Below are 23,444 nucleotides of genomic sequence, written 5' to 3'. Positions count from 1 at the left end.
AGATAAAGTCCATTGGAACCTACACTATGGTCGACATCAATAAGTGCATAGATGATGTCAGAGTCAAAATTTTGGAATTTTGGCGCATACCTCTAGATCAATATAAAAAAGTACATCGAAATTTTGTACTTGAAAATTTGAAAAAAAAGACTATTGAAATTGGTGATTGAACAGAGAGTATCAGGTGTTGGGATTTACCAAAATCTAAAATACTAAGTGTACAGATTCGTACATATACAGCTGTGACAAAAGTGCGTCTAATCATATAAAATTAGGCATTTTTTAAGTTTTACCCTCAGTAAAGGAGCCCCGCGGAAAGCTAATGGCAGGTCTTCGCCCAGGAGTAGGAGGGTTCGAAAGAAAGCATTTTTATCTTCTCTATCTATCCTGCTTTTTTCTTTTTCTTTTGTTTTTTCGTTGAATTCCCCCGGCTGAGTTCCCTCTCTCTCTCTCTCTCTCTCTGTCCCTGTAAAACCCTAGCAATCGTTTGTTTTCTTATTTTTATTTTAAAATTGTTTTACTGTCTCCTCTTCTGATTCTATTTCGACGATCGCAGCTCACCCCAAGGTCCAAATCTCTGTCTTTCCGACGCTTCCACTTTTTCTATTTGTTGGAATTGTAGCCATCTTGGTGTTCGGCAGTCGCCGAGGAGGAGAGTGGAGCCCGCCGATTTTATTAGCTTTTATGTGGACTTGAAAGAGGTTTTGATTTTATAGGTTTAAGTTTAATTGATCAACGCTGGCGGATTTCGAGGAAAGGTGATGGCGGATCCGCCTGGTTCCCGCATCCAAATCGGCATCGTAACAAAGAAGGAGGATTCAGAAAGGCTTTGCTTTGGTTCAGAATTACAGTGCGAGTACGAATTTGGGTTAACATCCTTGTCTGAGAAAGCATGCTGACCGTCCTCAGGGTGCATCTACCCTCCGACATTCCAATCGTAGGCTGTGAGCTTACGCCTTACGTGCTTTTACGACGTCCAGATAGTTCCATCACCACAGAAGATGTTCCCGAGTCAGCTCCACTCGATGGCTACTATCTAAGATACAAGTGGTGAGCTTTAATCTTTAATACTTTGTCTCATTTGAAATATTATTTCTGGTCACTGATATCAGGCGCTGCAGTTCTTGTTTTAGTTCTGCTCCGCATTGGCTTTGTTGTTGCTAAAAGTTTTAGCTTTTCTTATCTAGCACTTCTTTATGTTATATTTTTGGAATGATTTTGTTTCTAATCCACTCTCTCCCATTTTTTTTTTCTTTTTACTAAATCTCTAGCTGTTTTATCACTCTATTTTGGTTTTACTTTGTAATTGATAATTTTCAGACGATGGTTAGTTATAATTTACTTCACATTATTAACTTTTTTTTCCATCAAACTTTTGTTTTTTTACTATTTCACTTAATTTTGATTTCTTTTGGGTTCTCGTATTACTGTTAATTGTTCTCTCTGGTATAGGTCTTGTTAGGACTTCAAACTTGGTCAACAAAATTTTGTCGCTGAGCAAAAGCATTAGTTGGAAAAACAGTATTGAGTTGATAAACATTATGTACTTTCTGAAAATTGAATTGTCTGAAGACAGTTAAAAAAATGCCATCTTGCTACTGATTACCTAATGCACTTGTCAAAGAAGTTCATGTGGGGGGTTCAGTAGCTTTGTAATTAAATATTATCTGCAGCATGCTCTTGTTGCAGTCCTTTTGACCATTTGGCAGATATTTTCTTGACATGGATTTATGGTTAGTTGTCATGATGTTGCTTTCTTGAGAGGTACTTACATCTATGAAAGCGAGATTAACATGTCTCACTAAGCTGGGCCCAGCAAACTATATTCAAAATAATCTTTATTTATTTGTTATTTTTTTGGGAGGACCTCTTAGATGAGGAATACAGTTAGCTAGATTACTAGTGGCCTTTAAACTATTACAACTTTACATAGACATTCTTTATGTTGTAGGGTGTAGCCATGGACTGGTTCCAAGGAGGCCAGGTAATTTTATGAAAATTATAAACTTGAGATGATAGGGGAAATAAGGGAATAAAGTATCTTGAGTCTAACTACTAAAAGGGCTAAAAAATGTGAAGCCAGTGCAAGTTTGGAGCTGTAGTTTGCAGCCAAGTGTGGATGCCGCATCATACCAAGAAGTGGAGGCATTTGCTCAGTAATTAATGGTTACTCTTGGTGGCTGTATACCTACTGCTATGATGTTTTTTTTAACCATTGCTAGAAAATTGGCTACCAAAATTTATTTTGCATGATCTATTTGCTTCATGGGCCTGGAATGGCCTACTGGCCAGGAGTACTCTAAGCTAGGCTCCTCTTTCTTTATATTTTCAAATTTTTATACACAGCCAGACTTGCCTTTTTGAAAAACTTATTGTAGTTTGCAAAAGAGCTTCACTGCTTATATGAGCAATTCATGAGTACTATTTGTTGTGTGAATTACTTGTCAACTTCCCTAAATTGGGTAAAGGTTGAAGATATTTAGGGCGTAATGACTACGTGCATTTTCTGCCATCTTTAGAGTTAAAAATATGTTGATAATTCATTCCCATATCGATAGCAGAGTGCTCTGTCAATTCACCTTCACTCATGTTTAGGCTGATAGTTGCATGATGGAAGTGTCCAAAATCTAGAACTGTATCTGTAAATGTATCCATGCTTTTGTGTAAATTTCCTATGTATATAGGTGTTTCTTTCTTTGTTGTTTATTTTTTTCTATTGCTTCTTTTAATGGTTTCATTGGTGTTTTCTGCAATTCTGTGAATTTTCTTGATAGGCTTATAATTTTCTGATGTGTTAGGATTTGAGTACATTTGAGTAAACCATGACTGTCTTTTCTTTTCATTTTTATCTTGAATGTTGATATCACTCGCACACTTCACCTAGAACCGCTAGCGAGACTTGAGCTCAAGACCATGCATTTGAAACTCCTGCCATGTGACCATTGTGGCAAACCCAAGCCACACATCCATGACTTTTCTTGTAATCTTGTCTTTTCATGGTTTTCTAAGATTATTGATTGATGTACAATGTAATGATGCTAACCCTAAACATGCCTAAAGTAAAGGATAATTGTAAGAGCATTTGGATGAACCATTTATTGAGATAACCATCATTAACTGCAAGAGGCGAATTGAATGCTTCAAACTCTCTCTCTCTCTCTCTCTCTTTCTCCCACTCTTTCTGTTTCTTTTTCTCTTCATTTATATACATAGACTGGATATATGATCAGCTTATGGTGATCTTAGGAATACCGTCCTTTTTGGAGCTCAACCTACTGTAGTTTTTTTCTAGATGTTGAAGTTTTCTCCCAATTATCTGCTTAGATCCAACTTTACTTGTTTGGCCAGTTACACACAGAGATGAAAAGTTGCTTTCACTTAAAATGAAATTGTTTCGATGAACCATTTATTGAGATAACCATCATTAACTGCAAGAGGCGAATTGAATGCTTGAAACTCTCTCTCTCTCTCTCTCTCTCTTTCTCCCACTTTTTCTGTTTCTTTTTCTCTTCATTTATATACATAGACTGGATATATGATCAGCTTATGGTGATCTTAGGAATACCATCCTTTTTGGCGCTCAACCTACTGTAGTTTTTTTTCTAGATGTTGAAGTTTTCTCCCAATTATCTCCTTAGATCCAACTTTACTTGTTTGGCCAGTTACACACAGAGATGAAAAGTTGCTTTCACTTAAAATGAAATTGTTTCGATGAACCATTTATTGAGATAACCATCATTAACTGCAAGAGGCGAATTGAATGCTTCAAATTCTCTCTCTCTCTCTGTCTCTCTGTCTCTCTCTCTTTCTCCCACTCTTTCTGTTTCTTTTTCTCTTCATTTATATACATAGACTGGATATATGATCAGCTTATGGTGATCTTAGGAATACCATCGTTTTTGGAGCTCAACCTACTGTAGTTTTTTTCTAGATGTTGAAGTTTTCTCCCAATTATCTGCTTAGATCCAACTTTACTTGTTTGGCCAGTTACACACAGAGATGAAAAGTTGCTTTCACTTAAAATGAAATTGTTTCCTTTATAAAGTAGAGAATGTAGTTGGTTCGAAGAGGAGGATTTAATCCTTGTAGCAGAAAAATGTATTATGGTTACAAAACTGTCATTTTTATGAACTTCTTTAGTTATTAATATCATCATCATCTTCATTGTCATTGTTATCATCATTCTCTTTGTGTCATGATGTTGGAACTGGATTCTTGTAGGGTTGAGCAATGTGGGGTCCAGAAATAAATGTAAATTAATTCTCTCTACAAGGGATATGACTAGTTAATTGTTTAAAGATATTTTCTTGGGCATTAACAGATGTTAAGTTATCAAAATTTTGGCTTTTGGGTTAATTCTGGAAGAATAGCATTGACTTTAAAATGTCCGGGTTTGATGGCTTTATTAATTTATAACTTTCTAAATTGTGCCATTATATCTTTCCAGTAATGCACTGTATACTTAATCTAGCATTCATTAATAACTTCTGTTAGTTTTCACATAATGACGTGGATGAAAGTGCTGAGGAAATAGTTACAGAAGATCAACCTGATGTAGTAAGAGGTGATAGATTAGAATGTAAGAGAAAGATCTAATGTGCGAGCAACACGGCTGCTAGAAACCATTGATAATGATAATGATGATGATGACAACGATATTGTTCGTGTTGTTGTCATTGTCATTGTCATTGATGAGCATGATATGTTTTTGTTGTTGTTTGTGATGATAATGAGGATGGAGGTGGGGTGGGGGTGGGTGTGATGATGTTGATGGGATGAGGGATGGATGAGGGTGAGGATGGTGATGTTGAAGGAATGGGGGTGAGCATTATGGTGAGAACAATGTCGATGATGATGGAAGTGATGAAATATACCGAAAAGTAATAAAAATGGAGGTGAAGGATAGAAAATGAATGCTTTCAATGTGTGGACGCCATTAAGAAATTTGAACTGTAAAAAAGACTTATATAATTACTTTTTAGATAAGATATTTATATTTGGTGATCATTATATGTTTTGTCTGTCGCCTTTTGGCTTTGAAATGAAATATTACCTTTCTAAAAAAAGTTTCCTAAAGACAGTGCAATGATCAGCTGATGCTAGTGGCATATTAAGTGTTACCTTTGTTTATGTTAGATACAAATGTATATGGATTATCCTACAAACTCTCCTTTATATTTATAAGTTTAGTAATCCACTGAAGATGCTATCTAGTAGAATGCAGATTGAAGATGTGTGCTAGCCACTTGATAGACTGCCAATATAATAGAAGTAAATGTAGTAAACACATGCTCTTTATATTTATAAGTCAAATGGTGTCAATGTTACATTGTCAAACGTTCGTCCTCTCTTAGGCGTCTCTTCGTCTCTCTAGCTCATTATCATTAATTTTCTTGCCTTCTTATTCTGCCTTTGGTTTCCCTTTTTTCATTTTGCCTTCCGTTTACCACTCTTCTTCTGTTTTATCAGACTGGGAGATTTCTATTTTATGTTTTCTGGCTGCTGTAAGAATCATTCACTTGGTTGGGTTGAAACAAGGTTCCAAATTAGTGGAATATTTAATTTTGAATTTGTTTGGTGTATTTGTTTAATTGGATGGAAGTTGCTTTTTTCAATTTTCGAACTGGCTTTGTTTATTTCTGATTTTGTTTGCATTTGTGAAGAATGAGAGCAACAAAGAGTCTAGAAACTATGTGGGAGTAGAAAGTCTTCACTTCCATTTTAACTGGTGGGTGCTTGGTGGTGTAGTGATGTGAGTGTTGGGTTCTAGGAAGGTAAAAGTTGAGTAATAGCCAGTCTAAAGAAAAGGACCAAAATGTTTCCATTGTTAATTGACTCTCTTTTCTGGGTTACTGATGTTGTCTACCTTATTGGTAGATCCCATCTTTCGATAATTATCCAGTCCTGCATGCATATACCTCTCCTTTGTTTACTTCTTCTGCATCTATCTTTTCAATCTGTAGATGCAAAAACTTGTTCCCTTATTCACATCTATTTCTCCCTTTACAATTTGTTGTAGGTATCGTATTCAAAGTGACAAAAAAGTTGCTGTATGCAGTGTACACCCATCTGAACAAGCAACCTTGCAGTGTCTAGGATGTGTAAAGGCCAAACTACCGGTTGCCAAGAGTTATCACTGCTCTCCTAGATGTTTCTCAGATGCATGGCAGCATCACAGGGTTCTACACGATCGTGCTGCTAGCGCTGTACATGAAAATGGAGCTGAGGAGGAAGAGTTATTTGGCCGTTTTGGTAGTTCTGGATCTGGAAGTCTAAATTCTAGTTCTGCGCCAACTGTAGGGCAGAGCCCGAGTTTGAATAATGGGTCTGCTACTCCCTTGTATCCTACAGCTGTCACAGAGAGGAGCAGCAATGGCGAAACCTGGTTCGAAGTTGGCCGGTCTAAAACATATACTCCTACTGCCGATGATATTGGTCATGTTTTAAAGTTTGAGTGTGTGGCAGTGGATACTGAAACACGAATTCCAGTGGGAACCCCAAACACAATTTTTACATCCCGAGTTATTCCGGCACCCTCTCCCAGTCCACGTTACATGATTCCAGTGAATGGAGTTGATTTGATTGGGCATTTGGATTCGGATGGTCGGGCTGCTTCATCAGGGACCTTCAGTGTGCTGTCATACAATATTCTATCTGATGCTGATGCGTCAAGTGAATTTTACAGCTACTGTCCATCTTGGGCTCTTTCGTGGCCTTACCGTAGGCAGAACTTATTGAGAGAAATTGTTGGCTATCATGCTGATATTCTCTGCTTTCAAGAGGTACATAATTGCAAATTTGTGCTTAATTTCATCAACAACTTTCTAAATGGATAAGATCGATGTGCAGATTTGATTATATGAGAATACTGGATTAGTTTGTCATATCTGAGAAAAAACTAATAGAGCATTAAGTTATTGTTCGCCAACTGTGAGCCCCTTATTCGATCCTATGTGGTGGCCATATGAACATGCTTTAATGATTTATGTAATAGTTTGAGTGTTGATTCACTTGTTGAACTATTCTAACTGGAATCTGGACTTTGTGCTTGTATTGATAATACCTATTTTGTTCTTCTTGTTTCAAATTGCCTTTTCAAACTGAAAGAGGTAATTGTTTGTCCTTTCAGGTTCAAAGTGACCACTTTGAAGATTTTTTTGCTCCTGAATTGGATAAACATGGTTATCAAGCTCTCTACAAGAAAAAAACTGCTGAGGTTGTGGATAATCTTTGAACTTCTGGTTTCCTCAGTTATTTTTGTTTCATGTCTCCAAGCTAAAGTCATTTCATGCTGTACAGGTTTGCTAAAGTCATTCCATTATATGCAGGTTTACAGTGGAAATGCTCATGCAATTGATGGTTGTGCAACTTTCTTTCGCAGAGACAGGTTTTCCCATGTCAAGAAATATGAGGTGTGGGTCAATTAAATACATTCTGTATGATTCTTGTTGAGTTGCTTAATTCTTAACCTTGTCATAGAATTGTCTAGAGAGTTTGGGTTATCTACTGGAGTGTAAAGAGAAATTAAAAATTGTGCTAATCAAAAGGATTTATAAGGACTGCAATTCTCCGTATGTCTGCGTTATTTAATGGAGCATAAAGAGAACTAGCAACCGAATGTGCTATTGAATTGAAAGGAACTGGGGTTATAGGTATAAGTAATTTTTGGGTCCCAAAGGTACAAACTTGGGGGGGAGGGAATGGGTTTGTACACTCAAATTCATAATTTTGAAATTTGTTCAAATCCTTGTAAATTCTGATACACAATTTTGAAATCAATGCCAAGTGCGGAAATGAGTAAATTAGTTCAATCACAAAAAAGTCACAAGGGTTTAGTCCACTGCCAAGTTTTTTCCAAATCTTGGAGTTGAATCCAATTAGTCAAATTTGCGTAATGGCAGTTACAAGTTGAGGCCACAGAGGCCAAATTACAGCAACTTGGCTACAAAAGCCAATTACAACATAGGCCACCAAAGTTGCAGCTGTAGGTAACAAATATCTATCACTTGGTGAGTACACAACTCACTACAATACACACACCCCTCAACAACAACCACAAAAGTTTGCAAGGATTGTGAGACGGATGCAAAGCTTTTGAAGTACAAATTCAAGGGTGACTTGCTTTTACAGAGTAAACACACTAAATTCCTCTTGATGATTTGGCTAATATGACAATTATGAATAAATCATGTACACCTAGACATCATGTGCCTTCAAAAGTGAGAAGCAGCTCAAAGGAAAATTGAATTGATTTGAAACTTTGGAGCACTTTTTGATAACTTTGGCAATGTTTTCAAAATAAAGGCTCTTGTAAAAACAGCTCAATTGAATAATGGATTTAAAAATTAAAGCTCACAGACTATGCAAAATGATTTGACAATCAAAGAATGTCAAGTGCATTATGAATTCAAGCTAAGAGAATCTAAAATTGAAATGAAGCATTTGTATACTTGACTTTCATGAAATCAAAGAGGGAGTGAGCTTTGAATTGATAATCTGATTTCCATTGATGATTTAAAAGTATAAGAGAGCTTTGGGAGACTTCCTTGTCACTATAGCATTTGGTTCTATTTGAATTGTGGAAAAATTTCTTAAAATGGAAGAAATTTTAACGTTCCAAAGTAGAGTTGTTTGGCTTGGAAGAGGGATATTTTCTCTTTTTTTGCAAAATACAGTAAATCCTTGACTAAATTTGCAAATAAATATGTAAAATCCGCAGTTTGAGCTGCTGTACACAATAGTAGGTCACTTATATGATTTGGAGACTTAGGTTGTGGAAATCAAAGCTTGAAATCAATTTCAGCAACTATTTGGCCAGCACTGGTCGAACAGTTTTGGCACTCTTCAAACAGTCTCTTGCATGGAACACTTTTTGTTCAAATGCTGGAAAACTTTTATTTGAATAGGCTTGAAATTTTAAGTCTGTTAATGCACTATTTGAATACTCGAATGGTCCTTTATTTTTTCTAGCTCTCTGTTGAATGCATTGTTTGAATGCTTGAGGGACTATTTGAATGACCTTGTTGTTCCAACTTGCTGTTGAGTCCGCCATTCGAACGGCCTTGTCTTCCACTTTTTTGTCGAGTCCACCATTTGAATACTTGGGGGACTGTTCAAATGGTTTGACCTCTTCTACTATTTGCTTGATTGAGTGTTCAAATGGTAGAGGGCTTGTTTGAATGGTTTGAGTTCTGACAATACTGGAATATTCATATACTTGATATACTATTTGAATAGTCTTGTTCTTTAGCAGTTTTGTTCTGCATTTTGAATAACTGGACTATTTGATTAGTCAGGGTACTATCCTAATAGTCAGCATTGCAGAGGCATGAATCAGTTTTGAACTAACTCAAAGCACATAGTTCGAATTATTTGTTTCATCAAAATTAGGCAGAATAAGGAAAATTCCCATTTGGCACTATTATCATCGCTCATTGGTTTTGTCAGAGCCCAGATAGGCCTTGGACCCAACTTCACATGGTATCAGAGCAGGTACTCGTATGTGGGCCTCCACCTAAATTATCCACATGTAAGAGCCCAAAGGGCCTACACGTGAGGTGGGGTGTTAAGGAATAGTCCCACATGGATTAGTGAGAACAAATATGTTGAGTTTATTAGTTGAAAAAGAGGTTTCCTTAGTTGGCTAGACATTTTGGGATGGGCCTTTGACCCAACTTCACATGTTATCGGAATAGGTACTCATATGTGGGCCTACACCTAAAATTATCCACTTTTAGAGCCACAGAAGAGGACTTACACCTAAACTATCTACTTGTAGAGCCATAAAAAAGGGCTTACATGTGAACTGTCTACTTGTAGAGCCACAAAAGAGGGCCACTTGTAGAGCCACAAAAGAGAGCCACCTAAATTATCCACTTGTAGAGCGACAAAAAGAAGGCCTACACGTGAGGGGGAGTGTTAAGGAATAGTCCCACATGGATTAGTGAGTAAAAAGATCTAGAGTTTATTAGCTGGGAAAGAGGTTCCCTAAGTTGGCTAGTCATTTTGGGATGGACTTTGGACCCAACTTAACAGTCATTCTCTTACTAAACCTCATGTATTTAGCTCTTTTTTTTTTTTTTGAGAAAGTATTATCTCACTATTATCGTCACTCATTAACTCAAAATACACCTATTTTGTTTTAGTTATATTTTGTCTTTTATGGGCTTTAGTAAGCTACCTTTTTGTAGCTTTGGGGCATGCACTATGCTGTTGTCTTCCTTTTTTGCTAAGAAATCTTTTTTCTGATAATACAGGTCGAGTTTAATAAAGCTGCACAGTCTTTAACTGAGGCAGTGGTTCCAACTGCTCAAAAGAAAACTGCTCTAAATCGGTTGCTTAAGGTGCGGTTTCATTACCTTCATTTGTTTGTGTTTCAAAAAAAAACTTGATTTCTAACTTTAGATTTTTTTATTTGTTATTTTTATTTATTTCTTCTTCTTCTTTTTATATTATTATTATTATTATTATTATTATTATTATTATTATTATTTTGGCTAATGGTTCTTTTGGCCTTGATGGTCCTCTAGGATAATGTTGCTCTAATTGCTGTCTTGGAAGCAAAATTCAGTAACCATGGAGCTGATACTCCTGGAAAGCGCCAACTTTTATGTGTGGTAAGAAAGCACCCTTTGTTACTCTTTCCACAGCATTTTAAAGAATTTAGAGAATTAGGTTTCCTATGTGCCTGTGTAAGTGGAAAAAGACTATATGCCAGCATGCGCATCTATCGATAAAATATTGTTAGGAGAAGGGTAAGATTGGGCCAGGACTAAAGATGTAAGCAGAGTTTTGCAGCCCTGAAAAGTGAAATATATGAAAAAAAGCCATTTAAGGACTGGGCACATATCAGCTCACCTAATTGTTGAATTTAAAACTTTCTCTTATTAATTGCTGCATTTCAAAAAACATTGCTGCATGTTGCAAATTGGTAACGTTTCTGTATTCACCAGTAACAATTTGAATTTCCCTTTACATCACCCCCACTTCATGGTGTAGGATGCAAATTTGTGGTTTCATTTATGTTCCATTAGAAATGGGTCTTTCAGTTATTAGGATTGAGCCTCTAAATGCCCACAATGGTTCTATCACGTTTTCCCTTTGGCTGAATGGCCACATGGGCTTTTTTTGATGTCAGGTCTTGGTTCATGCCCCATTGGTGCTTGGAGTATTTGAGTGGGGTCTTGTGTGTAACCAATAGTCAAGGCATAATAAGGTTTAAGCAAGACTTGGTCACTGTGAAGAAGATTTCAAGCAAAGAAGTTTTCTTTTCTTGAGGTTGTAATCTGGTAGTTTTTCCAGGACAAGTTACAATTTGTTCTTTTAATTATCCTGCGTAAAATTGTTTTTTTGGGAAAGTCTGCATTTGCTGTTGAAGTTTATAGCTTTATATGCCTTTTGCAAGTGATAACTCATCTGTAACATTTATGAATCTTAAAAAGATTCTTACTTGGAAGCTCTCTTGGATTTCATAGGCACATCTATGTACAAAAACGGAGGAAGAACTTCTAAAATTTTTTCTCCAAAAAAAAATAAAGCTTCTAAATTTCTTCTTCTTCTTCTTCTTCTTTTGCTGCTGCTTTCTTCTTTCTTTCTTTCGTTTTTTTCTTTCTTGCATACTTCATTGCCTTATTGTACTAGGTAAAGTTGTACTAAATTGTCTCATATGCATGCCTAAGTAAAACACATTATCATTTGTCATCTAGGCCTTTGTATGTATGTATTATAAGTGTGGGTACATCGATGTTGAGATCTTGTTTGTGGATTATCCCCTGGCTTCATGTTGATGGTTGTTCAATTTCCAGCCATTTCTGGGGCAAATCCTTGAAATCCACCCCGGTTCATGGTTCTTTGGGCAAATACTGATATCTCGATGCAGATTGGTCTCTTACAGTTTAATACTAGAAATATGCTCCATTTGTGGATGAGAGCTATTTTTTTATGATAGTGAAAGACTTTGATTGTGAAGAGGCTTCTGATTACTGGCTGTTTTCTTTCATCCATTTTTCCATTTTCAGTACTTTTTGTTGAGATGTATTGTAAAGAAGTGTTTTGTTTGTTTACTTAAAAGGTAGTTTGGTAATATGCTCTCTCATAACTATGGTGTTTATGTGACTTTTTATATTAATTTTTTTTTTTTGAAGAGAATGTGACTTTTTATATTATTAACTTTCTCCTTTATGTACTTAGAGATAAGATAATCCAGATGTACTAGAGAGGGACAATTCTGTAGTTTACTCATATTTTACTTATGTGAGAAGGGATGTTGAAACTGACCTTTAACTCTCTCTCTCTCTCTCTCTTTCTCTATCTTCTCGATTCTTCTCCACTTGATGCCCTCATCTCACCATTTTATCTGAGGGGGTCAGGGATTTTGTTAACATTGTTTGAATCATCTTTTCCTTTTCCTCTTCTTGTGATCATCATTGTGCTGCTCCCTTTGATATACTTCTTTTTGATGTATAAGGCCCATGCAGGGTACCTAATCCATTTTTTTATGGGTAATTGTGTCATTTGTTGATGATTGTAGTAGGTTGAGGTGGGGGCTATCTTATGCGAGACAGGCCTGAATTTGATATGTTTGAAAACTTTTGTAATGAAATAAAGACCCAGTTGGTGTTTTTGCATTTTGACAATGGTCTTGATTAATATGTGCATAATTGGTTTACTGAAGTTTGTGAGTGTGTTTCTTCCTACCCTTTAGCAAAATGAGGCAACTGAACAGAAAAATGTCACTTACTTGAGGTGATCAGTACCTTTTTCTTGTGAATGTTCCCAGAGGTTTTTTTTTGTGGGGGGGTTGTTTGAACTATTAAATTTCTCTTCTTATTCTCAGACCAGACATTGGGTTGTTTATAATGCTTCATTATGTCTTGGTTGTGTTTTGTACATTCCTTTGGTCCCTCTATAAACAAGCTCTCTCCTAGATCAGTCACATGTTTTCTTAGGGTACTTATGTCTTAGAGAGGTACAAGTGTTGTGATCTTCTTTCGATAAAGATGTATGTTTTGGTTGATGCGAAGTTATTTGAGGATACTCCATTATTTTCGTGAGGTGTCTCATCTAGTGGTTAATCCTCATAGCCAATTTGTTCCTCTTCAAGTTCCTATTAGTGAGGTGCATATTCTCTTTATGAGCAACAAGTGGAAAAAGAAGACAAGTCTAATAGATGCAGCTCCTCCACCTTCATCACCTTTGGCTGTGGGTTCTATTCCACCTGACCTTGATCCCCCTATTGATCTCAAGAAAGAGTACATTCTTTTACTCAACATCCATTATCAAACTTTGTATCTTTTGATCAGTTATCTGTACAATAAATCCTTTGCTTCTTCATTGCCAAAAACTGTCTCTATGGGGGGGCCATGATGTGCCTAAATTAAAACAAAAAATGGATGAGGGGATGCAAACACTGATGTTAAGGTAGACATGGATACTATGTGATGCACCAGATGGTACAGAGATTGTTGGTGGGTCTATAGTATAAAGTACATCTTGATGGGATGGAGGGATATAAAGCCAGGTTAGTTGCTAGGGGTATATACCCAAAACCTATGGAGTAGGTTATTTTGAGACTTCTCTCCAGTAGCTAGATTGAGTTATGTTAAAATCTTAATTAATGTTAGTGTGCCTCTTGTTACTTAGATGAAAAATGTCCTTTTATTTGATACTTTCGAAGAGGAGGTATACATGGATCAACCTCTTGAGTCTGTTGGTTAGGGGGAGACTGAGAAAGTATTCAAGGTTGAAGAAGGTTATCTGTAGCTTAAAATAAAGCCCTATAATTTTGTTTGATAAGTTCAGCAAAGTAGTGATGTTGTTTGGATTTTTGTGTCAGTCATTCTGACCATTTAGTATTTTTTCTTTAGAGGGACACACATGTTGTCGTTTTGATACTGTTCATTGATAATATTGTCATTTTTTGGCAGTTACTTGCAGGGTATCTAGGTTATAAGGAAGCACTTCAAAGTCACTTTTGGACTAAGAATGTAGGGTATCATAGTATTTTTTGAGTAATAAAGGAGAATAAAGATAAAAAGAAACGTAGAAGAAGATGAAAAAGCAGCATGAGGGAGGTTGCTCTCATTAGAGGTTAAATTTGACCCCTAACAATATTTTTTTTGAAGGAAAGTGTGTGAATATTTAATAAATCAGAGAGAAAAATACAACCTATTGGGGTGGGCCGACCTCCACAACAAGGTGTTGGAGGGAAGATCCCCGTTTGGCGTGTAAGTCTGCCAAATGATTGGCAGATCTAGGGGAGAGTAAATGTACAATTTAGACGACAAATTATGTTACAAATTTCGAAATAAATGTCCCAATGTCTCCAGGGAGGGCGAATTCTTTTTGCACACCAATCGATGACAACCTTAGAGTCCCCTTCAATGATGAGGGGTCCAACGAGCTGTTCTTGGAAGACTATGAGTCCTTGAAGTAATCCGTTGAGTTATGTAGTGTTAGAATCAGAGATCCCCAAAGGCCCTACAAAAGTGTAGAGAAGATGGTTTTTATCATCATGAATAACTCCTCCGAAACCAGTTGGACTTGGGCAGCCAATGATACTACCATCAAAATTCAGCTTGTAGTGGCCCGATAGTTTGGGGGGGGGGGGGGGGGGGGGGCAGTCATCTCGGCGATCAACCTCCAATTACCTTTAAAGTCAGAATTACTGAGATGGGTAAATTCCTTCTGGGTCAATAGCTAAGCAGAGACCTGACTAACAATATTGTCAACAATTACCTCATTGGGGGAGGATTTGAATTGAAATTTTCGATTGTTTCTTTCTTTCCAGAGGGCCCAAGAGATGTGGCCCACACAATTGGAGATTAGCAATTTTCCAAGTTTTGGGAGATGAGTGTTTGTGATGGAGAGGATCATTGAAGGTAAACTTTGGGGCACACAATAATCAATTCCGATTTTGTTTAGAAGGTTGGACCAAACTGTTTGTGCAAAATGGCAATGGAGGAGGACATGGGTGGCAGTTTCTGGATTAGTTTGACAAAACGTGCAAGAAGGGTCCTGTATGGGGGACCCCTGACAGTATTTATATCATTTAAGTGAAAAATGGTGAGAAATGACAAGGATGCCCCTAATACATGTGCCCATAATACAGTAAATGTAAAGTCATAAAATAAAAAGAAAATAGGCTAGATTTATAGACTAGCTTTCTTTATTGCTATCTGGCCATTGAGGTAGATAGCACTGGGGCAGAATTATCAAAATACCCCTAATCACATTTTTTAACACTTTCCCTCAAGCTGGTGCATAAATAGTCCCAACTTGTTATAAAATATCATATGCTCATGTTTCCCAAGGGCTAGAGTAAATGTCTCCCAGTTTTACATAAGGTGTAACTATTTTCCCTTACACGACGACATCTCGAATGAAATGACAATCAACTTCAGTGTTTTGTCCTCATGGAATACCAAATTATAAGCGATAAGTATAGCCATTATTACATTTCATGACCATAGGCTTGTGGACTTGAAGCTCCATCTCAACAAGAACTAATTTTACCTACAAGAATTCTCTTACTGTATGTGCCATGTCTCCAAACTTGACTTCTGCACTTGATCTAGCTATTGCACTGTTTCTTACTCTTCCAACTAACTAAATTACCTTCAATAAAACAACAATCTTTAGTTGTAGGCCTTCTAATCTGAGTTAGATCCAGTGTAATCATTCATAACATCAACTTTGCGTGAGGCTTGTACCACAACATCTTTCCTGGAGTTCTTTTTAGATACATCAAAATTCTATGGCAGCCTCTAAATGTATTTTGCGTGGGAACTCCATGAATCAACTTATCACTCCTAGTGCAAAGGCAATATTTAGCCTTGTAACAGTAGCATAAAGTAACTTCCCAACTAGATGTCTATATTGGGTCGTGTCCCTAAGTTCAGGGCATCGATCATCATAAATGCCATGACTGACTTCCTTGGATGTCTCTACAAAACGAGCACCTAATAATCCATACTCCTTCAACATGTCCAACACATTCTTCCTCTGAAAATAGGACAATCCTTTTCCAACTTATCTAGAAGAAAAATCTTTCATATTTAGACATGGTTGTAAGTGGTTATGCAGTTTATCTAACACTTGGAAAGAATTGACATGAAAGAATTGATGAGAAATGCTTGGAAAAGAGCTCGAAAGCATTAAATGTAAAGTGGGATAAGGTTTTGAATCTCTACATGGTGTTCTTGCTCTTAAATCTCTGATTAAAACTTTTTTTTTGGTGACAAAAATCTGTTTCACAGGATAAATGAAGACCGTGTTAGCAAATTGGCTGTTTGATAAATGAAGACACTAGGATTACTTGTGTCATTTTTAGATTAATATTAGTTCTCTCTCTACTGTTATGTTTGCAGTGTAGCCATTTGAGTGTATGTTCCATTGTCTTTGTTAAGTGATATGAATTTTTGAAGAATGTATGCTGATATTATTACTTCTTGGTCATCTCTTTCATTGGTTAGTTGCAAGATCGAGGATTTGTATGAAACTCTTGATAGATAAATACTGTACTTTTGGTCCCTCAATCTGTCATCTTCCATTTAGTTTTGTTTCCTCCTTCTCCTTTGCTCTTTATCTCTTTCTTGTTCTTGTATGGGTCTTTATTCGGAAAGTTACCCCTTCCACCCCCAAGAAAAATGGGGAGGCTCATTAATAATGAGACACTCCCTTTTTTTTTCTTCGAAATTTCATGACATTCAACTCATTGCTATCTATGTCTGTTGTTTACTCTAGGGGTTCATTTGTGCCGCCTTAGTGACAAAACGATAGATAGATTATTTTTCTTTTGCTTAAATTATCTTTGGAATTTTTTCCTATTGGCAAAATTTCTTTGCCCGATTTTTTTGTGTTTGTGCCACCATAGGAAACAATAGGAAAATCAATTGTAGTGTTTGTGCCTACACTGGAAACAAAAAAAAGGTGGAGGTAAAAGGTGAGTGGTTGAGGACTACATGAATGCTTCTTAGTTTATTTTTCCCATGCTTTCTTATTGAACAATGGAAATTCATTTCCTATTCATTTTAAAGATTTGGAATGTGTTAAGGAGTAGTCCCACATAGATTAGTAAGTACAAAGATCTTGAGTTTATTAGTTGGGAAAGAGGTTTCCTAAGTTGGTTAGTCATTTTGGGATGGGCCTTGGATCCAATTTAACATGGTATCAGAGTAGGTATTCATATGTGAGCTTACACCTAAATTATCCACTTGTAGAGCCACAAAAGAGGGCCTACACCTAAAATTATCCATCTGTAGAGCCACAAAAGAGGGCCTACACCTAAATTATCCACTTGTAGAGCCACAAAAGAGGGCCTACACGTGAGGGGGACTGTTAAGGGATAGTCCCACATGGATTAGTGAGTACAAAGATCTTGAGTTTATTAGTTGGGAAAAAAACTTCTTAAGTTGGTTAGTTATTTTGGGATGGGCCTTGGACCCAACTTAACAGAAGGGCTAGAGAAATCAAGCTGAAAATTTTTCCATCTCCCAAAAGCAGTATAAATACCAGAAAATTTTGGTCAAACGTAATTTTCCTTGAGCCATTCTTTACTATGGTTGCCTGTTGGCACATGTACACCCTAACTAGGACATAGGGAAAAGAAAACGGATGAGAAAGTCATTCCCTTTCATACCATTGGCTTTTGGGGCTACTTGTCTAGTATGTGACTGTGCATCTGGACCTACTCGATCAGTCTCATATAAAACCAGTAAGTCCATTTGTTGACCTGGACTGCTTTTTTTTGTGGTGTGTTAAGTGGTCGAAAATCATATGTATGACCAGACCATGACAGTTAAGGATGACGCTTTAATGTGGAGCCTATTATCTAAGTCCATGTTAAGACATGAATAACCCTGTTAAAAAGTGGGTTTGCAGTAAAGGCGGGATTTAATTGGGCTCCATGTCAGGTACATTTTCCTATTTTAAACTGGTGGGCTATAGGCTTAATTATAGATGTAATTTCTTACTTTTTTAGTAAGTGTATTTTTTCACCTGTACATCATTTTATCTGTGAGGGAGGGGGAGATGTTGATTACATACACAGCAGACCCCAAACCCTGGTAAGACTTCATGCAAGACCACAGGCTGGAAAGCCCCCATATTAGCAGAGACTGAATCTGCATTGCTACTTAAGAGTTTGACTGATGAGGAAAGATGTGTAATTTCACAACACTTGAAGATCGAATATTTGGTTCAATGGTCACGTGTAATGTTTGTTAATTGAAATCTTCAGTTTGAGTCTCACAGAGTTGTGGGGTATTGGGATGTGTTTATGATTAACTATTTGATAAAAAATCTACAATATTTGTGCTATGTTGGATTAATCATTTTAAAGTTTTTGAATTTCCAGTAGTTATGCTCTTTACAATTTGAAACTGTCTATTTCCTTCTACATGGCAGTTACTGGTTTCATTTTTTAAAAATGTTGTGGCATTGGTTTATTGAGTTATTCTAGGTTCTGTGAAAAATGCACCTTTATGTTCATAAATGTTGCGTGCAGCACTCCATGTGAACTGTCTTGAAATGACTGCATGACAACATGTTTCTTGTGATACTCTTTTTGCAGGCAAACACACATGTAAATGTCCACCATGATTTGAAGGATGTTAAGCTCTGGCAGGTTCTCATCTTAGCATTTTTCTTCTGCTTGCCTCAATAATTTTAGTGTCATATCTATTATTGTGAAGTCCTTTTTTTAGGTACATACTCTTTTAAAAGGATTAGAGAAAATAGCTGCTAGTGCGGACATTCCCATGTTGGTATGTGGGGATTTTAATTCAGTTCCTGGAAGGTATGCATCATTTTTCCTTTTGTTCTAATACTTCATTTTGTTAAATGATCTCTTCTTTATGCTGAGTGAATTGGAATTGTTCAGTGCCCCTCATGCACTTCTTGCAATGGGCAAGGTTGATCAAATGCATTCAGACTTGGCAGTGGACCCACTAGGTATTTTACGTCCTCCAAGCAAGTTGATGCATCAGCTTCCACTGGTAATAAAGAAATACAGAATTCTTTTTCCTTGAATCTTTTGATTGTTTTCCACAATCATTACATGATTCTTTTAAACAAATTACAGGTTAGTGCTTACTCATCCTTTGCAAGGACTGTTGGAGGTGGAATTAGTTTGGAGCAACAACGGAGGAGAATGGACACCACGACTAATGAACCATTATTTACACACTGCACACGAGATTTTATTGGAACTTTAGACTACATCTTTTACACTGGTAAAGATTCTTCACAGGGAATATTCCCTTCCCAGTGCTTTTGTCTCTTTAATTGTTGTTTTAAAGCCTTTTGCTTGTTGTTGGAATGTATTGATGTGTTGTATGTTTGAGCTGTTGATCCAGCGGATTCATTGACTGTGGAGTCATTGCTAGAGCTCTTGGATGAAGATAGCTTGCGCAAAGATACTGCACTTCCATCTCCAGAGTGGTCGTCGGATCATACTGCTCTTCTGGCAGAGTTTCGGTGCAAGCCAAGAACAAGACGTTAACAGGAAGGGTACATACGAGGCATTTTTGGTGTTTTATGCTGTATATGAGGGGCTATTTTTACCAATAAGTTTGTTGCAGTTTATGGAATGAGAATAGCATTCGTCTGTTGGAAATTAGTATTGTTGATCTAATATCACATTTCTTTTCATTTTCAATGAAAATCTTGAAGCAAAAGCTGCCTTATCAGTATCGAGTCCAGAAATTTGATATCTATCGTGCATTGGCCATATGAAGCACTTCATTGGCGTGCATTGGCTTTCTGAAATTGGCCATAAGACAAATTTCCTTCAAATTGTTGCTTAGCCATTGATCTTTTAGACAACTGGGAGTAGCTTATAGAGGTGTTTTCAGAACTTCAAAACTTCTAATTAGCCATTGAAGCTTTTAACTACTCAAACTTTTCATCTAAAGTTGTTTTGACTATGGTCATTGTGGGCTTTGCCATGCTAATACTTTCAACCTCAATAATCTGTTGTATGTATGTTTTTCTCTATCTTTTTCTTCCTCAGGAGAACTGGAGATTAGCCAATCTCATTTCATTATTGCATTTCTTTTATTGGTATATACTCCTCTACTTTGCACAAAAATAGAAATAAGACCTGAAATCTTCATAGTTTTGAATTAGTGTCTCAGGATGCAGTTGTTGATGCCACTATCTGATTTAGTGCTGGTCCAGTAATCTTTGAATGAAGTGTTTTGTCATCATGGTAGCTAATGTTTTCAATTGCATCACTACATATATTCTATTACTGCCCCGTGATTATGTACTCCTTTTCTTTTTCCATCCTTTTGGCAGGTCTCCAGTTGGACTTGGTCAGCTGTTTGAGGTAATCTGATGGATGAAGATCAGCCCATCGAACTGGGGAGGAGCAGATCTTGCTCCCTGTATATTCTTCCCCGACGCCCCTTTCAGGCTTCTTGTATTTTGCTACGCCTGTCTTATAGATGATATATGAAAAAATGGCTTTTAAAAGCTTTTGGTCTTTATGCTTCATTGGAAAGGTTGAACGAGTTTATCCAGAAGAAAGAGAAAAACTGGTCTACCCAACTATTTGTATTTTAACCTGTTTCTGAAAGGGGAGGTGGCCATGAATGCGGGAGATAATCATAACTGCAGCTACAGGTAAATTTGGCTGGTGTGGATATTTGTTCAGATTAACCATTTTTTAGAAGTGCCCCTTTCGGACTTTCTGGCACTTTATAAACACGAGAGTACATATTTACAAAACAGGTTACACCCTGAACAGAATCAATAGCATTAGGTGATCCAAAACTCGGCCTTTGCTCACTTACAAACACGAGGAAATTTGTTTGTCGAGTTTGCTTTGTTTATTTGTTTTCAGGGAACGCTCCGAAGTCTGAGAAGTGTACATGTTTGAGTTTTTAAACATGAATGTAAAGCATGAAGCTCAGCGCGGTGATGATTTGCTTTAAGAGGGTTCCATGTAATGAAGGGCTTGTCCATCACTGTTTCTAGCAATGATATCTACTCCTGGAGTTAGGTAAACATGCTGGGCCGTCGGTTTTTTCTAATCAATAACACCCAAAATAGCAGGTTAAGATAGATGCACTAAAATTTCCTTTTAAGTAGTCACCTACGGGAGGGATCCTTTTAAGTGATCTGAGACAATTTGGAGATAAAAGATGCTCTTCTATAAAAATATGGACTTCTTGTAAAAATAAAATGTGTTAGAAAATATGAATATATTGGTGTTATTAATGTAATTAGTTTATATTTTTTGTCTCTTCTTTATTTTTACTAGGGTAGGTATGATTAAAATATTGGTATTTTTAACATCTATAAATAGAGTTTAAAAGGGAGAGTTTAGAATAAGACCAAATATTCACATAGTGAACTGACACTGGAATGATCAATGAACATCTGCCAATGATCGATAAGCCATAAGTGCACATGTTAGAAATATAAAGCATGATCAATCATCCAAAACATAGCCAAACTGTGGTATAACGCATGATCAATAAACCCAATTGAACATATCGATCAATAATGTCCAGGCAAAGCAAATTCATGTTAATTGATTGATCAACCCACAAGACTGGTTGATCATACAAAACTTTGCCAACTGGGGACATTAAAACATGATCAATCATAACATATCATTGATCGATTATACTTGTTATGCACTACCAGTTAGAATTCTGATTGATCAATCATACCATGTGTATTCATCGATCATACCATGTATATTCATCGATCAACTTAAAATGTCAGACCTAACGGAAATATATTGATTGATCATACCATCGATTAATAAGTGGCATTTTGATCGAAATTCCAAATTTGTTGGAAAGTTCACTAAGAGAGATCTCTGTTAGTGAAATTAGAAATCTGTCCCAACAAATTTCTAATTTCACTAGCAGAAGTCTTTGTAATGGAAACTATCTAGCAAAAGTTGTTAGAGAATTTTTCGTTGATAGAAGTTTTGCCAATGAATTTTGTATTTATGCTAGTGAATTTTTTGTTGGCAGAAGTCAATTTTTTTGTCGTGTCGATGAACTCAATTCAATTGATCGATCATGCTTTATAAAATTGTCTATCTAGAGTTCTATATGATTGACTATGGAACAAAAGATGATTGCTCATGCTTTATAACATTTTCCTAACAATATTTTGTATGATCAAGCATGCTTGAATCAATGATCCATCATGTTTGAATCAATGATCCATCATGCTTTATAAGTCATGCCAAACTATATTCTAGATGATCAATCTAGGCCATGTAGGTTGATCGATCACACCATAAGCTTATGTACTATTTTGACATATAAACATGATATAGGCTAATGTAAGGGATTTACTACTGTAAAACATTTATACGTGTTCAATTAAATCATGGTTTTGAAATGTTTCATGCGGTAAAGCTCCATAACATAAATGTGTTTAAGAATAGAAGTTTGACTATTATCTACTTTACATAGCTAGAGTTTTTGAGATTTTCTATTTGACTTTGACTCTAGTTTTTAAGTCTTCGTTCTTATTTTTCGTGTAAGTTTTTCTCAATAGCAACAATCTTCAATGTGTTTTTTTCTTCAGGTCTTAACTTGGCAACTTGATCGATTGTTCTTTTGTCTTAAGTTTTTGCCATAAACTTCATAATATTTGTGCTGGAAGGCATGTGTCTAAAATACAACGATAACATCGTTAGTAGCATACTTTCAAACTATCCATTTTGTTATCATCAAAATAATGGAGATCAACATGATTATACAATTGGTCAAACAATTTATACCCAAATGGATTTGAATCCACCCATGGGTTCAACTGCTATAGTGTCCTTCTTCCTCAGTACCAAAGTTGAATCCACTTTTAATTCCAAAAGTTTTTGTAACTAGGGTTTGGCTCCTTTTCTTTTTCTGCTTGCCTTAAGGCTTTGACTCCTAACACTTGGGGTTCAAATCCTTATTTATTTTCATTCTTCTTAGGATTTGGATCTTGCTCCTTGATGGCTTCAAATCCATGAATAGGGACAATATCTTTTGCTCCTTTTTCAATATATGCTCACTCCTTTAGCCTTTGACACTTCATTTAATAATTTTTTTTACCCATTTTACTCTTCTTACTTTTTTCTGGGTTGGTTTACTTTTTTCTCTTGTAAACATGATTCTTTTTTGTTTTGTTTGGGCAAACGATCTGTTTGTATGGTGGTAAGGGTGGTTTTGAGTCAAGCTGAACTCGAATATGCCTATGTTTAAGCTGGGTTTGATTTAAATATTTCGAATTCGAGCTCGAGCCGAACCCAACCTCAAGCCCAATAAACTATATATAAAATTTTGCATAAAATACATGTCAAATAAACTATATATAAATTTTTGCATATAATACATGTCAAATAAACTATATATAAAATTTTGCATATAATACATGTCAAATAAACTATATATAAAATTACATATGGTTAGTTGCAATATCGAGTAGCTTTC

At 36.3% G+C, this 23,444-nt stretch overlaps 1 protein-coding gene across 2 annotated transcripts; it reads left to right on the top strand.

The window, feature by feature from the left end:
* Window positions 1-343: 343 nt before the first annotated feature.
* On the top strand, window positions 344-20,613 carry LOC137936662 (carbon catabolite repressor protein 4 homolog 1-like). 2 transcript variants are annotated; one of them, XM_068781477.1, is made up of 12 exons: window positions 344-1,050; window positions 6,059-6,782; window positions 7,130-7,216; window positions 7,329-7,412; window positions 10,257-10,343; window positions 10,530-10,616; window positions 18,572-18,625; window positions 18,705-18,796; window positions 18,881-18,995; window positions 19,082-19,232; window positions 19,356-19,509; window positions 20,299-20,613. In XM_068781477.1, the coding sequence occupies exons 1-11, from the start codon at window positions 893-895 to the stop codon at window positions 19,499-19,501; spliced, it is 1,785 nt and encodes a 594-aa protein (XP_068637578.1). In that variant the 5' UTR covers window positions 344-892; the 3' UTR covers window positions 19,502-19,509; window positions 20,299-20,613. The 2 variants fall into 2 exon arrangements, with proteins under 2 accessions (XP_068637578.1, XP_068637577.1); XM_068781476.1 differs by having other exon boundaries at window positions 345-1,050; window positions 6,020-6,782.
* Window positions 20,614-23,444: the final 2,831 nt, after the last annotated feature.

Source organism: Aristolochia californica, unplaced genomic scaffold (assembly GCF_029961685.1).
Source record: "Aristolochia californica isolate CCGP_79_NKW_82.1479 unplaced genomic scaffold, dmAriCali1.0.hap1 SCAF_7, whole genome shotgun sequence".
Lineage (NCBI taxonomy): Eukaryota > Viridiplantae > Streptophyta > Magnoliopsida > Piperales > Aristolochiaceae > Aristolochia > Aristolochia californica.
Note: the sequence above shows the minus strand (reverse complement) of the source record. Positions and strands in the feature narration are given on the sequence as shown.

Bases quoted from the DNA above. Each gene is read 5' to 3' on its own strand.
- LOC137936662 (XM_068781476.1), top strand. From the start codon at position 893: ATGCTGACCGTCCTCAGGGTGCATCTACCCTCCGACATTCCAATCGTA. The intron at 7,413-10,256 runs GTGTGGGTCAAT...CTGATAATACAG, and splicing joins CCCATGTCAAGAAATATGAG to GTCGAGTTTAATAAAGCTGC. The intron at 10,344-10,529 runs GTGCGGTTTCAT...ATGGTCCTCTAG, and splicing joins CTCTAAATCGGTTGCTTAAG to GATAATGTTGCTCTAATTGC.